This window comes from Fusarium fujikuroi, chromosome FFUJ_chr06 (genome assembly GCF_900079805.1).
Source record: "Fusarium fujikuroi IMI 58289 draft genome, chromosome FFUJ_chr06".
NCBI lineage: Eukaryota > Fungi > Ascomycota > Sordariomycetes > Hypocreales > Nectriaceae > Fusarium > Fusarium fujikuroi.
This window is the reverse complement of record NC_036627.1, coordinates 4146393-4160942: the sequence shown is the minus strand read 5'-3', so window position 1 is coordinate 4160942 and position 14550 is coordinate 4146393. Positions and strand designations below refer to the sequence as shown.

The 14550-nt window shown below is 48.1% G+C and overlaps 6 protein-coding genes; 1 reads left to right on the top strand and 5 right to left on the bottom strand.

Annotated features, from left to right (window-relative positions):
• Positions 1-242: 242 nt before the first annotated feature.
• Positions 243-996, bottom strand: FFUJ_06670 (uncharacterized protein; the record flags this gene model as incomplete). XM_023580022.1 has 5 exons in its annotated part: positions 243-378; positions 434-656; positions 706-777; positions 836-905; positions 955-996. 5 exons carry the CDS (start codon positions 994-996, stop codon positions 243-245), a joined length of 543 nt encoding a protein of 180 aa, XP_023432759.1.
• An 885-nt stretch (positions 997-1881) lies between these two features.
• FFUJ_06669 (uncharacterized protein) lies at positions 1882-2688 on the top strand (the record flags this gene model as incomplete). Its single annotated transcript, XM_023580021.1, has 1 exon — positions 1882-2688. The coding sequence occupies one exon, from the start codon at positions 1882-1884 to the stop codon at positions 2686-2688; it is 807 nt and encodes a 268-aa protein (XP_023432758.1).
• A 215-nt stretch (positions 2689-2903) lies between these two features.
• FFUJ_06668 (related to gEgh 16 protein) lies at positions 2904-3919 on the bottom strand (the record flags this gene model as incomplete). XM_023580020.1 has 3 exons in its annotated part: positions 2904-3254; positions 3301-3761; positions 3814-3919. 3 exons carry the CDS (start codon positions 3917-3919, stop codon positions 2904-2906), a joined length of 918 nt encoding a protein of 305 aa, XP_023432757.1.
• Positions 3920-5768: 1849 nt separating this feature from the next.
• Positions 5769-6873, bottom strand: FFUJ_06667 (uncharacterized protein; the record flags this gene model as incomplete). XM_023580019.1 has 2 exons in its annotated part: positions 5769-6264; positions 6314-6873. The coding sequence occupies 2 exons, from the start codon at positions 6871-6873 to the stop codon at positions 5769-5771; spliced, it is 1056 nt and encodes a 351-aa protein (XP_023432756.1).
• A 786-nt stretch (positions 6874-7659) lies between these two features.
• Positions 7660-9730, bottom strand: FFUJ_06666 (related to myo-inositol transport protein ITR1; the record flags this gene model as incomplete). XM_023580018.1 has 5 exons in its annotated part: positions 7660-7802; positions 7858-8778; positions 8831-9087; positions 9144-9517; positions 9572-9730. The coding sequence occupies 5 exons, from the start codon at positions 9728-9730 to the stop codon at positions 7660-7662; spliced, it is 1854 nt and encodes a 617-aa protein (XP_023432755.1).
• A 3058-nt stretch (positions 9731-12788) lies between these two features.
• Positions 12789-14533, bottom strand: FFUJ_06665 (related to tol protein; the record flags this gene model as incomplete). XM_023580016.1 has 2 exons in its annotated part: positions 12789-13803; positions 14169-14533. 2 exons carry the CDS (start codon positions 14531-14533, stop codon positions 12789-12791), a joined length of 1380 nt encoding a protein of 459 aa, XP_023432754.1.
• Positions 14534-14550: the final 17 nt, after the last annotated feature.

Genomic DNA, 14550 nt, shown 5'->3' with positions numbered 1-14550 from the left:
ATTAACCCTGGCTAAAAGCCGATAATTATACCACGCCTCCTATTTCCCATATACCAGTCATAAGACCCTACAGGGGTGTTAGCAGCAGGCTTTATGTGAATTCGGTTTACTGTTTGACTCTACAATAGACCTGCTTATCTATAAAGGACAGTACGTAGGTATGTCAAATAAGCTCTGTTGCCTGGGGCACGACTCGACTGGCCTGTAAGCTTTCAGTGTGTCTCGAGCCCAACCAGGCATGCCTAAGCAAGTCTAATCTCCTCAGCCTTTCCAGTCTTGATATCAAACAGAAATCCACGAGCCGTGTTCTTGAGTTCGTCCCTAATAACTTGGTTCTTACGTAGCCACTCGAGGTCACCTCTAACGCTGTCCCCCATGCTGCACACAATCATTAGCCACTGAGGATTTATTTATCTGTAGACTCAATACTTACTCAGTATTGGCGCCCCAGTCAATCTTATCAATTTCCTCCCAATGACTCTCACCAACTCGCGCTTTAACAGTGTCGCGCATCCATTCGTTGGTAAACATGGTTGAGCCACAATCAGTATGATGAACAACAACGAGCTCGTCGATCACGAATCGCGTGTCTAGAAGAAGGATGTCCCGGACAGCGAATCGGACGTTGCCGCCGGCATTCCGCGAGACCATGACCACTAGATGCGATTAGTTTCTGTAGTGGCGACTGTCTTGTTCTTGACCTACTTTCACCCTCTAGGACCCCGAGGCTGAAGTCGATGAACTTGTCGACGCTACATCGAGGATCGACGCAAGCGACTACAATATCTTATTAGCAAATACTCAGGGATATTGCAGTCTATGGTCCCTTGCCGACGATGGTAAGGCGAGGCTTGGTAACCTTGTTGACTTCGGCGATAGTTGGGAATGGTGCGAAACCCTGAGGGCTATTACCTGGTTAGATGGTTGTAGGTAAAAGGTAAGTGTTGCGAAAACATACTTATGGGCTTCAATAAGATCAGCAACGGTCTTGGTCATTTTGCTTGCTTGAAAAAGGTATTTACGTAGATGCTTCAGGTAATTGGCGCGTGTTGTTAATTAAAATACTTGAGAATGAAATCCATTTGAGAATGAAATCCAGACCTAGAGGTCCAACCTCCATTATATACTTTTTTCTTTCTCTTTTCTACTAACAACTCCCCAAAATGCTCTAACCATTCAAGAACAGGCTGCAATGGATTTGACAAATCAAAATCGCCATTGCGTGACATTCACTTCAGTAATCCGCCCAGGAGAAGTTGGTTACAGTCGTGTTACCCGAGACTATTCGGATACTCTCTTATTCTTCATTCATTGGTGTTTTCATGATAAATCAATAAGATGCAGGTTGGCTAGTCCTGACTTGTACTAGTGGTTGAGATTCATAAGCATAAACACAGACGTATGTATTCCGAACTGGGTCGGATATTAACTCAGCAAACCAATTGAGACAGACGCCTACTTATATCCAATTCTAATGTTCCAAGCTGAGAGTCATGATTACTGAACATAAGCAGTAAGGGGACCTGTGACGCAGGTGGCTGTAAAGACCTGTGGCTTTATTTGGTGCCACAAACGTGTTGCGACACAGCAAAGCTCACAATGCAACCCTACAAGCATATCTGGTGTCGGTAATTATACATAACTTGCCCGAGCCCGCATGGAGAGCTTCTGGCATTTTCTGCATTCTCTGACACATCTCTTTATCTAATTCTCTAGTACTTGACAGACGAATATCATGGCAGTAACTGATTTGTCAGAATTTCTGTCAAGCATTCTTATATATAATGCTGATATGCCAATCCATTATCACAGCAACTACATTGAAACTCACTCAAACAATAACCTACATTGTATCGCATCTTTTCAGAAATATCATCAATTATGGCATCATCGACTGCTGGCCCCTTCCCTTCTTTTCCTTCAACAGGGATAGAATTTCCCATAACCCCCCTTGTATTGTCTTCATATCAACACGCGAAAAAGTACGCGACTCCTGGCGTTTTCAACCACGTCCTCCGAAGTGCAGCTTTCTGCCTTCTTCTCCAGAAGAAGATGCCCGAGTTTGCCAAACTTGGTGACTCTCTTGACATTGAGCTCATTGTCGTAAGCTGCCTTCTCCACGACCTTGCATGGTCCAAGACGAAGGAGCTTGTCACAAACACGAGACGCTTCGAGGTTGATAGTGCAAACCTCTCCCGTGAGTTTATCAACGCAACGTCGGAGAAGGACGGCAATTGGGAACAAGGCAGTCGCCGTATGCAGATTGCCTGGGATGCTATCGCTCTTCATACAATGGAGACCATTGCACCGTGGAAAGAGCCTGAAGTCGCGCTTGTTCACTTCGGTGTCCATGGGGATCTTCTTGGGCCCAACCTGCACCTCCTGGGTCTGCCGGAAGAGCTGCCGAACTTGGAAGGCGTTATAACGGAAGAAGAGTTCAAAGAGATTTCCAACGCATTTCCCCGCATGCATTTTGCAGATGAGTTCAAAGAGATCTTTTGCGGCTTATGCCGGGACAGAGGTCGCTATTCTTTCGATAGCAATGTGGTGAATTATGGATTGGAGTGGGGATATGATGGGAAGGGTACTGGAGCGGACGAGTTCAAGAAGTTGGTGGAAGATGCACAGCGCGCTAAGAGCTTGTACGGCGTCATGAGTGCTATCGATAAGCTTTTGGATGAAACTTAGACAGATAGCATTTGTCGATACGGTATAGAAGGGCAAGATACGAGAGCAATATGTTAATAGCGGCAAGCACATAAGCTGGAGTGTTCAACATTCTTAGCATTGGAGCAGTAATACATGTATTACTAAGAGTCGGAGAGACAGGTCCCTAACTATCTACAACCATCTTCAATCATCTTCCCAGCTACCATTGTCTCTGATACATATCCATCAACCACTTAGTAGCGAACAATCTCCATGCGCTTCTTGAGGCGGAAAGCAATAGCCCGCTTTCGCGAAGCAGCAGACTGAGTGAAAGCACCAGAGCCACCGAAAGGACCAGCAGCGGCGCCGTTGCGGACACGAACGATGCAGACGTTGTTGGCGCCTCCGACAGAGCCTTCGCAGGTCATACCCTGGGGCATCTGGACCTTGAGAGGGAAGTCGGTGTTGGTGGCGAGGGAGAGACCCTGAATACCGATTCCAGGAACATCTTGGGTCACCTCTGCGGTTTGGAAGGCATCAGGGTCGGTGCCGCCGGATGTAGCGTCGATTTCAGCTGTCATTGGACCGGCGCCGTCTTGGTTGATCTGGGGGAGTTAGTCAAGACACGTAAGGAAGATAGATTAGACGTACCTGTCTGTAAGTCATGGTGACCTCGCCGTTATCAGAAGCTGTAGGCAAGCCCTTGGTAGCACCCTCTCCAGCAGAAGCAGCAACGCTAGTCTCCTCAGCAGTCTCAGTCTTCTCGCCACCGCCTCCACGGCCACTGCCAAAGAGTCCTCCCAAGAGGTTACCTAACTGGCGCCTCCGGTTGTTGTTGTTGTTGTTGCCCTGGTTGTTACCCTTGGGCAAGTTGGAAAGATCGTCCTCAACACCAGCAGCGCTTTCAGTGCCATTGTTGGTAGGGACGTTATTAGCGTTTCCGCTGCCCAAGAAGCTGGAGATCATGACGGAGGCGTCAACAGGGCCATTGCCCTGGGTCCTGCCCAGAGCGCTGGCTTCACCACTGCGGATCTCACGATCACGAATGATGGAGGTGTCGGCTTGAGAACCGCATCGATTGCTCGAGCAATCACGAGGAGTTCCATCAGCAACTGTTCACTGTCAGTGTTCTGTTGTGCAGTACCAAATGGGATGGCAACTTACTGCTGAGACCAGGCATGGTGACTCCATTAGCTCCCTCAACAGAGAGGACGACTCCATGGGCAGAAGCCATGGCGAAGAAGGCAGAGACGATAGCAATAGAATGCATTTTGAAGGTTGTATAGATCAAAAAAGGATTATTAAAGTTTGTGTTGCTGAAACTGAGCCGCCAGGGCTAACTTGAGACTTTCTTAGAAAGGAAGTGAGGAGAAGAGAAGATGATTGAGATGCTGTTGGATTATTTTCCAAGATGTCGAATGATGCGACTCTTATATACAAATTTGCGTCTATATCGCAAGTTGGATGTTTGATATCGACCTCCTCGGTTGTCGGCTGGCCATGCCCTCCCCAGCGCTGATCATCAGCGATCATCAAATCGCATCAGGAGGAACCCCAACCTCAGCTTCAGGTCATTGTTTCCATTTGTCTCAACGCCTCTCACAGCCACATATTTTCCTCTCAGGAAGTCAGTTCACGAGTCTCAAGTCTTGACCCATGTTTCAAAATTCTTGGTGTTTCATGTTTCGCTCAGGCCCCTTCCCCCTCCCCTACGGATCTAACCTTGCACCCACAAGACTTGACACGTGAAACTCTCAGCTCTAACAATTTCGGAGAGTTGTTGGCTTCTTTTGTGAATGCGATTGGTTTCTCAGATTTCTCTGCCTGTGTCGAGGTTTCTAAACACCAAGACGTTTTAGACCCGTGATTCCCCCATGTCGGCCGCCGCGTATTATTAATAGAGATCAACCCTGGGCCTAACACGCATTTAGGGAAGAGTTTTAATGGCTTTGTTTGCGAGAGAATGTTCTTTTGATCGGCGCTAATAGGTTCGTGTTTTTGGTGATGAAACCGGAGACGAAGAGTACCAGGTAGGCGCAGCTTTTCGCGAATAAGAGGCCAAGAGTAGAGGAGAAGTATGGTCGGCGAAGGCGAAGTATTGATATATGTTATTGTTCTTCTGGACATTAGCAGTTTATTTATCGCTTATACCGCGGCAACGTGGCTTTATTCTATTTAATTCCTGAAGAATGATGCGCTGTTGTTTGTAGATGTGAGCAATGATCAAGCATTCTGTTTATGCAAACATATCCCATCGTTTATAAACAATTCATGCGTTATTGTAAGCTCTTAGACATAATTGAGTTTATTTGCTGGATGCGAATCCATGTGCACTCAATCTTTTCGGCCGAGTGCCGAGCCGGCAGATCTCGGCATTCTCTCCACCAAACCCAAGTCCACTCCACTCCAGGAGTCTCACGATGCTGAAACAGCCACTTGGCGCCCCGTTTTGACAACGTTTCACCGCCACTTTTCGGGCGTGACACATTCAGCTTTCTTTTTGCTTAAGTATTAACTTAAGAATTAGGCGCTTATAGCTTAACTCTGAAGAACAGGCGGTTCCATCTACGTCAAAGCGTCATAACTGCTACCCCAAGCTCCAGAACGTTTTCTGTGTCATGTTCCAAGACTTGGCTTCTATCACGAGGTCAATGACCTGTCGCAACTTTTGAGGGCGAGCGGGCTGTGCAAGAATGAAACGTCGCAGATGGGCTGTATCTTGCCCGGATTGGAAAGACATGCGAGCTGCACTGGTGTTTGGAATCATTATCAGCTTTGGCTAGAGACCTTCTATTAGTCAAGATACGCAGCGCGACAAAATGATTTCGATGCTCCCGTTTGAGAGGAAAGTAATTGTTGCACTCTCTGGCGCGACACTCAACCCAATGCTACAATTGAGCTATGTCGATCACCTCATCCCCATACCTGCTGCTGCACTCAATCGACCTCTCCTACACATCGCTCTCAAGCCAAAGTGCTTATTTTTTGTTTGTGAAAAAGTATGTAGTGGAAATTCGAACTAAGAGTTCACTCAGCTGACTTGAGTAGTATGTACACGAAAAGTTCTACTAGGTGCGAAACAACAATGAAGAGAGAAAAAGCGACTCCAGAAGCCTGATCTACTGCTGGTTGATAGGATCATAGATAGGGTCGACACCCTTGGCGGTACCAATACGAGCCTCAAACCAGAATCGAAGTCTCTCGACCAAAACTCTATCCTTCATGAATCGCGCAAATTCAGTCGGATTGGTAGCAGTCTCGTTGCGAAGATCCGGGAAGCCAGCTGGAGTGGCCACATCGCGGCGGACGGACCAAAGACCCATGGTGGACTGGTATTCCTCGCTGAGAATGTAGTTGTGAAGAAGCTTGGCCCCCTCGGGGTGAGGGGCGTCCTTGAGGATAGCTGCGGTCTGCGGCCAAGATACATATTTTCCCTGTTTCGGGTGGGCGAACTTTAAAGGCTTGGATTCGCCGAATCGTCCGCCGACAGCGAAGTATGCAGCTTCAGTGGCGTTCTCTGTGCGGATGATCCTTCCTGGGGTTGCTGTACCGCGGACCCAGCGAGGGTTCTGCTTGAGAAGGTCCTCGAACCAAGAGGCGCCGTTCTGTTGCATACTACATGTTCATTAGCGATGGTCAAGAGAAAAAGACATGGCGAGCTTACATAAGGTAAAAGGCATAGAGAACAGCGTCGTCGTCGTTGGGGTAGGTCAGAGCAAGCTTATTCTTGAATTCGGGCCGAAGGAAATCGTTATACTCGGTAGGCGCCTTGATACCGGGCAGCTTGTCAGTGTTCCAGGCATTAGCCCAGAACAAGATATATACACCATACCAATAGGCCGTGCTGTCCTTGTATGCATGTTCGATCTGGTCGAAGCCCTTGGGAGCGTAGTTGAGTAGAGCACCCTCTTGAGCCCAGCGAGGATAATCATGCAATGTCTGCAGGATCACGCTGTCGACGTAAACCGACTTTGCACCAGCGGCGAGCTGCTGATCCAACCTGGCGTCATGGTACTTGGACAGATCAACAGTGACGTTGAGCTTCATGCCAGGGAAACGCTTCTCAAAGGCTTGCTTGAGGCTGTCTCGCTGGTTGGGCGCATCTCCTCCGTGCCAGCAGGTAACAGTACCTCCTTCTTTCAAGGCTGCTTTGTAGATCTCGTCGATGCTTCTGGTTTCGACTTGTGCTTTCTCGTTGAATCCCAGGAGTTGATCATAGCCCATGACGGAGCTTGCCAGCACGGCGAGCGAAAACAAAGAGTGCCTCATATTGGAGATAGGAAACAGTGGTGGTTAGGTTACCGATGGTGCTCCTGGAAATATGAATTGGTGGAGATGGGCATTGGGCATTTATACGACAAACCGAATATGCGAACACCTGGTATTTCGCCTACGTTACATAACTCAATCTCGGTCGGGAATACCGTGACAATGTTCCCGGCCAAATCGAGGATAGAGTTTTGTCAATGCCGATCTTGCATGATGGCTTATATGAGCACCAGGATTACGAGATCCCCATTGTTTCCATGATTCCTCCAATCACGTCGACGATTGATTATCGACGCGCGCGGCTCGGAGGGGCAGTGGGATGGGCATCATCCCGCCGACTCTGCTTAGTCGTCATTTTCGTACTTGGCCTTCCTAAAGGAAACAACAAGTCCACAGTCGCATGACGTGGTTCTGCTATACCCGCAACTCATGGCGAGGCTCAGCTTGAACTCAAAATCCGCAGGGGTATCCTCTTCAGAAGCAACTCCGTGTCGCCGACTAATGAGGTGCCAGCAAAGGATCAGGCTGGAGGCCTTGTGAATTACAGGGTTGCAGTTGTGTCTCCCCACTGGCTGTGATCACGGTTAAACGGTTATCCAGGAACGAACTTTTGCAATCATGCTGGTTCGGTTTAGCGATCTAATGTTACTTCATGATTCGATTGCACTATGGACTATACACCGCCCGAGTCAGGATGCTTGCCCCTTGTATAGACGACAGCGACCCAATTTATTCCACCAATTACGCGAGTGTCTTCTCGCCCTTCTCAATAATGGGAGGAGGGCGTTGAATGTTCTTGCGAAGGACGTAGCGCTTGAAGATATAAGGCAGCCAGACCTTTGTCTCATGTGACAAGAAGCTCTTTGTAGGAACGGAGAAGACCTCTGTTCTGCGTGTTAGTAAATGTGCTTCCTTGATGTTATAGTGGAGAAAACTTACGATCCAATTCTTCAAGGGTCATCTGCTTAGTCTCACGAACAAAGCAGAAGATCATACCCCAAGCAATGAGGTTAAGCCCGGCATAGAAGCCGAAAGCTCCAGTGGGTGTCATGACAGTCTTCATACGAGGGAAGGTCAGGCCAAGAACACCGGCGAAGGTGTTATTGATGCAGACAGCCCAAGCCATACCCTGCTCTCGCTGGATGGTGGGGAAGACCTCAGCCGAATACTGGAAGGCGACAGGTCCCTCACCGAGACAGTAAGCGATGGTGAAAAGATAGACGAAGAGAACGACGGGACCAATGTTGGCAGCTCGGTTGTCGCTGTCGTTGAGAAGGGAGAGGCCACCTGCCAGCAAGAAGATGCACATGAAGGGGAAAGTAGCCAGTGTCAAGAATCGTCGACCCTTGGTATCAATCAGGAAGAGAGTAGGAATGGTGAAGACAACCTGGATAGCACCATATCCCAAGGAAGCATACAGAGCCTCGTCGTGGCTGTAACCAGCCTCTCGGAAGATACTGGAACTGTAGAAGGAGATGATATTGATACCGCACATCTGCTGGGCCAACATGACAGTGCTAGCACCGTAGTTAGCACGTCGAATTCTGGGAACAGCGAAGCAGTCCCAAAGACGAGCAAAGTAACCAGCGCCAGCGTTCTCGCGAAGCTCCTCGTGATAGATGACGTAAGAGTAGTAGTAATCGCGAGCACCGATGATGGGGTGGGCTCGAAGCTTGGACATGGAGACGAAGCCATCGGCGATGCGCCCGTGCTTCATCAGCCAACGGGGAGATTCGGGGCAGAAGTAGATGCCGGCTGCGAGGAAGAAGGCGGGGATGAAGGCTGAGCCGAGTTCGAGACGCCAGGCGATGTCGCCAATATCTTTGACGATGACATTGGCGCAGAAACCGAGAAAGATACCTGCTATAGTTAGTTTGGAGATTCGATCAACGGGCTATGAGAGGCGTCTTACCAATCACGACCCAAAGCTGCCAGAACATGACGAGGGCACCTCGAATTCGAGCAGGGGCCATCTCAGCTGAATAGATAGGCACGGTAGCATTCTTCGCACCAATACCGATTCCCATGATGAAACGGATGGCAAAAAGCTCTTGCCAATTCTTCGCGAAACCTGAAGCGATAGGGGTAGCAACCAAGCAACAGGCTGTAATGAAGATCTCTCCACGTCGGCCGAAGTAGTGGTTGAGAGGGTCGACAATAAAAGCGCCGCTAGAGACAGAATGTCAGATGAGGTCAGGATATCGTGGATTAGAGGTGAAGCTTACATCAGACCAGCAGTAAGGAAGATGATGGAGTTGATGATACCGACAATCCACTCATCGCGTCCCTCGCCATCGATACCAAACTCTTTGGGGAACGAGAGGTTAGCGCCATTGGCACCTGTCTGATCCCATCCCTGCGTAGCAGCACCAACAGCGCAAAGACCAATGGAGTACCACAGCATCTTGGATCCATGCCACTTGTGGTCTCTCTCATAGATGAGGGCAGCGCGTTCGTCGTCGAGAAGGTCCACCGACTCGAAGCTATCGGGATCACGAGCGATGAGAGCGGCTCGGCCGAAGAGGTCGACGTGCTCGGACATGCCATTGGACTCGGCAAAGGCGCGAGCGTCAGCGACGACTTGATCCTGTGTTTTGCTCTATGATATGGGTGAGTAATTGGAAGAAATTTGAGATGAGGTAGTGGAATGTACCTGCAGGGGGTTCTGGACAATGTTGAGAGCGACGGATTGACGACGACCCTGAGAAGCGTGCTCTAGAATCTCAGCACCACCCTTCTCAGGCGGAGGCGTGACGGTCTTGTCATCGTAAGACGAGCCACCATGGCCGGGTGAAATATCCTTGTCATCCATGTTTAAAGTCCCAGTAATTGAGCAATCAGGACAATGAGAAAGAGGAGAAGAGAGACACTGCTGAAACAAGAACAACAACGAGATCTTCGCAACCTGAGGCTGGATTATATATAAGCTTAAATTTAAAGCACGGCAGTTGGCAACCCTCTGGGATCAAACTTGGCAACCCGAGTGTGTCCACCCTTGCCAAGCCCAGGCAGCAGGTTAACAGTCTTGGCCGGCATGATATCACCTCGCGCCAAGAGCGTGTTGGAGGTGTGCTACCCCGTGGGATCAACGCGGAGAAGGTGGTTTTATTGGACAACATCACTAGAGTGGGACCAGTGCAGGACTTTTTGCTTGCTTATGCTGGTCTACTCTCTGCAATTGAAGATCATTGCCTTGTCTACGGACTCATCAATCGCTACTGATTTGCAATTCCTGTCAGATTGCCCTGTTGTTATGAGGCATATCGACCTCAGATACGAAGGATTGAGATTACTGAGATATCCCCAGCTTTCATCTCATGCGGAGAAGACTAAGAAAAGTGGCTTTAGGCACCGAAATTCTTCCCCCTTCTCCCCCTAAAAACCAAGCTTTTCCTCTGTCCTCCCCGCTTACCCCACATGTTGTGCCATGGGGGGATTCAACCGCGAAAGTCTTGGCCCATCCTTTGAATTTCTCCACTTGAGCGCTTCATCCAATCATCGGTATGTTTATTTCACTGCCTGTTTTTTAGATCAGGAATTTGGTCTGAGCTTTTTGGGGAAAACGGGCGTTGGCGAACCATGTGAAAGAGGAGGACCAAAGGAGTTGGTGCTAAGTGGGACAGATTGAAAGAATACGGATGCCTAATTGAGGTTCTGATTCAATGTTAATTAGTTTCTGAAAATTTTGTCGGCGAAGATGAGGCTCGGGTATCTCGGGCAATGTTATTGAGGACTGATCGTTTATGGCTTGCATGGCCAATGCTACCCCGTGGCTTGAGACTCGAGTCAATTGACCGGGCAGCGGTAGGCGAACCTGTCGCTATTGAAATGTTGCGGGCCATTTCTGTCAGCAGTGAAATTGAGTTAAGACAAGCCGTTAACGTTGTATATAAAGTTAAAATGCGATCGCCGTTGTTTGTGTTGATCAGAGTTTCACTGGCTGTGATCGCGATCATCGGTGGAACAAAAAGTCAGTAAGCGGCTTCAACGTTCAATATGACGATGACTCTCCAAGTCACCCTGGTCCATCGGAGCATTTCACGATAGTCGAGATGCTTCCAGCCATATTCGCTAACCCAAACAACACTAGCCAAATTGCGGCTCAATCCCAAGGTATCAACACCAGCCTCGAGAGAGCAGTCTGGTTATTGTCATTCCCGGGTGTTCCTCTGTATTCAGAATCATGCCATAGTAAATAGATTTATGTAACAAAAACGGAGTACCAACCAACATCTACCAAAATGGCCAGGATCTTTCCATGTTTCGCTCAACTCAATCTCGTGATCAAATCCTGCCGCGTAGCGACCAACGCGTCTCCACTCTTCCGGTTTCTCTCCAACGTGCATCGGGTTGTATCGGGAATACCGGAAATGGCCTCAAAATCTCTGAAACATGACCATGTCTGTCGGTATGTCTGGCCATCCCAGTCTTACTCCCTCATACGCTGGACCCAATAAGCAGGATTAACACGTGAGATTAAAGAAATGCGCTGGTAAGATGGGAGGTGAGAAGAAGCTTAGTAGCCAAGATGTCCAGCGGAGCAAAGCGCTCCATTGGAACTCGTTTGGGTAAAGTGTCGGGGCCCCATGGCAAAATTCTGGTGGTCTCGCGTGCCTTGTTTTGATCCTGCAAATCCGGGGCAACGACATGCAATGTCTTTGGGTATTCGGTCCTATACTTTGATCTGCGCTTTATATTACCAGACTCGGAGAATCATGCAACTTTGAGACCCTTCATCATTCGGAGACCCTTGCTGAGATGTTAAACCAACGAATTCAAGAACGAAAGAGTTTAGGAGCAGCTCGGAGCAGCTAAGAGATCTACGCCAGAGCATACTGTGGTCCATTTTGTATAGCTACCATCGAAACTGATATATATAATAACACAAGTATGATACCCAATTAAGATTGTTATTGTTTTAATTAAGTATTTTGAGAGTCTATAGATGTTTATTCTGTCATTCCTGGTGTGAAAAATCTCAGAACGCTTATTGATTAAAGTTGGCTACAATTGTAGATAATATAACTACCCTATAAGACAACATTAGCCTTACAACTTTGGCATGAGGTACTAAGGGGAAACAGGCGGGATACCCAAAGCAGTCATTTTTGCGTCGATCACCATCCGACTTGTCCACTAGCTAATCCAGACATGGCAGATAAGGGCCAATAGTGAGCGCCAGGGAATCATAATCCCCCACTCACATCGGATAAATTTGCGCCGTTCTTGCACAAAAAGTCATACAGCTACGTCATTAACTAACTACATTAAGTATGTGAAAAACCTCACGCGTCTTGCGCGTCGTCTTCTACAAAGTGGTTTATATAGATTGTATTATAAATTTTAAAAAGAACAAGGCAAATCAAGCGAGATTAAAATGCAGTAAGAATAGTAACTCTATACAACACAAATTATCCTCTACTACTTTAAGTAATTTATTTTATCGTCCTCCCGATAAGCTTAAGCCGAAAGAGACATAGAGTATTTACGGCATCTACCTCAGTGTTGCCATCAATATTAAGTATAAACATGACGTCACTACTGCTAGATTGACTCAAAGGATACTGTATCGAGGTTGGCACCTGTGTTAAGACACGTGAATCTAAAACTAACACCAAACTGGTCATACTAAGCCAGAACCTCTTCAGTACACGTGCAGCTTGAGTTAATCAGGTACCATTCTAGGAAAACACCACCTGCACCGATATTTCAACTCTATCTTGGTAGGTTCTGGGGGTTATCCAAAGGCCTGGCGAGACAGTTAGCGCTTATAGAATGGAAAGTATATACTATTTAATGTCGATAATAAGGCTATTTAATACTTCTTATACTAGCTTCTGGCCCTCCACAGGAATTGAACTGGAAATTGCCTATCTTAAAGGATTTGACTTCCATGTTATGCCACTCGGGGGAATCGACGGGGAGAATAAGCCCTTGTAGCTCGAGGATGCCGTTTGCACTAAGCACCGAAGCCCCGGCTGCCTCTCTTGCCGGAGTTTCCATGACGCGACAAAGTACTCTTGTTTATGGTGTGCTGATGGGTAGGGATGAAAACATATCTGCCTGTCTGAGGAAAGCCATGACCAGCTAGGGGCGCGATGAGCCGCTTGATGGCCCGAGGGCAGACGACCGTTGGCTTTATAGACCCACCACGCGAGATCAGCGATGATTGTGCTCTTCCATGTTCCTGCGATATACTCATCACTTCCCAAGGATTGAATAATTTTAGCAATCCCGGCAAAAGCGATCAGCTTATCCGTATTGAATGTCAGGTGACCAGCCGAGTAAGCAGTAACGATGTCATGCCAGCGACTGCAAAACTCCTCTGAACTCAATGTATTAATCGGTCTCATGATGGGCCAACATACATCCTTTTTGTAGTTATCCTCAAAGCGAGGCGGTAGGCCAGTCGGAAACATTTGAAGTGCGCCTCCGCCGTTGCACTCCCCAGCCAGTTGCCGCATTCCAAAGTGAAGCACACGTGGTGCTAGAAATCGCTCCTGAAAGACCCAGCCACGTTCCATCAACGGTGACTCGCCGACCTCATCGTTCCATAAGTCTCCATCAATGAAGAGATTACTGCGTAGTTCTTTGTCATTCTCCAGGACGAGCTCAGAGGGGAGGACGTGATTCCAGGACTCGGGGGAGAAGATTGATGGGTTTTCGTCTTCGCCAGCTGTGTATGAAGCCGGCAGGTTCAGAAAAGAATTCGCGTATACGTCGCCCATCTTCAAGGCTTCCGCCTCCCAGTCCCCACATGCAATATCTTGCATAATGCAAAGGGAGTCTATCCACAGATAACGGATCTGAAGTGATCTCGTGACCTCAATTGCTTGCTGGAAGACGCGTGGCAGACACGATGTATCTATAGAGCGCCTGAAGCGACTGAGAAGTGAGCTTCTCATACTTATAGTCGCTCCACCGATGGCTCAGTGTCATGTACGGCCCGGTGGGCCTTTCTTCTTGGGTGAGAACAACATTTATTGTGTCCTGATCTCCAGCCAAATCTAGCAGACGAGTGGGATACCAGTCCACACTTAGGGATGAGCAGCATGCCGTAGTTAGTTGTCTGCAATTACCTATCCAATCTTGGATTTGAGGAATATTGATAAGGTTCGAAGCGAAGTCCTCCACATGTAACCTTGTCTGTGGAACTTCTGCAGCTGTTTAGAATCAATGAGGATAATGAGATTTCAAGATCGCTCTCACCCCCTTGCTTGTAAAAATTAAGCTCTACGAGGCAACCTAACTTTTCGTCGCCTCCATGATTGCGAAATATGATCAGCTGACGAACCTCCATGTTTTGGCGACCACGACTGTCAAATGGCAAAGTTTCGTTGGAAGAGCTATGACGAGTTCTTGGTTGTGCCTCTTGCTCGAGAGAAGCGAAATCAGCTTGAACAGTAACTAGTAGTTCATGCTTGAGCCATCGTTCATAAACTGCGGGGTAGTGATGCTCCAAGAAGCCAGCGTGTTTGATGCAAATCCAGCATTTCCCGCCAGCGCCTGGGTCAAATGAAGGGTACGTTACGGTAGTTTCCCGTTCGGGATAGATGGCTTCGACCTTGGGGTAGATGTCGCAAATAGCATCGTGACAAGGGCCGCAGACAGACATTGTAAGTGAAGATTATT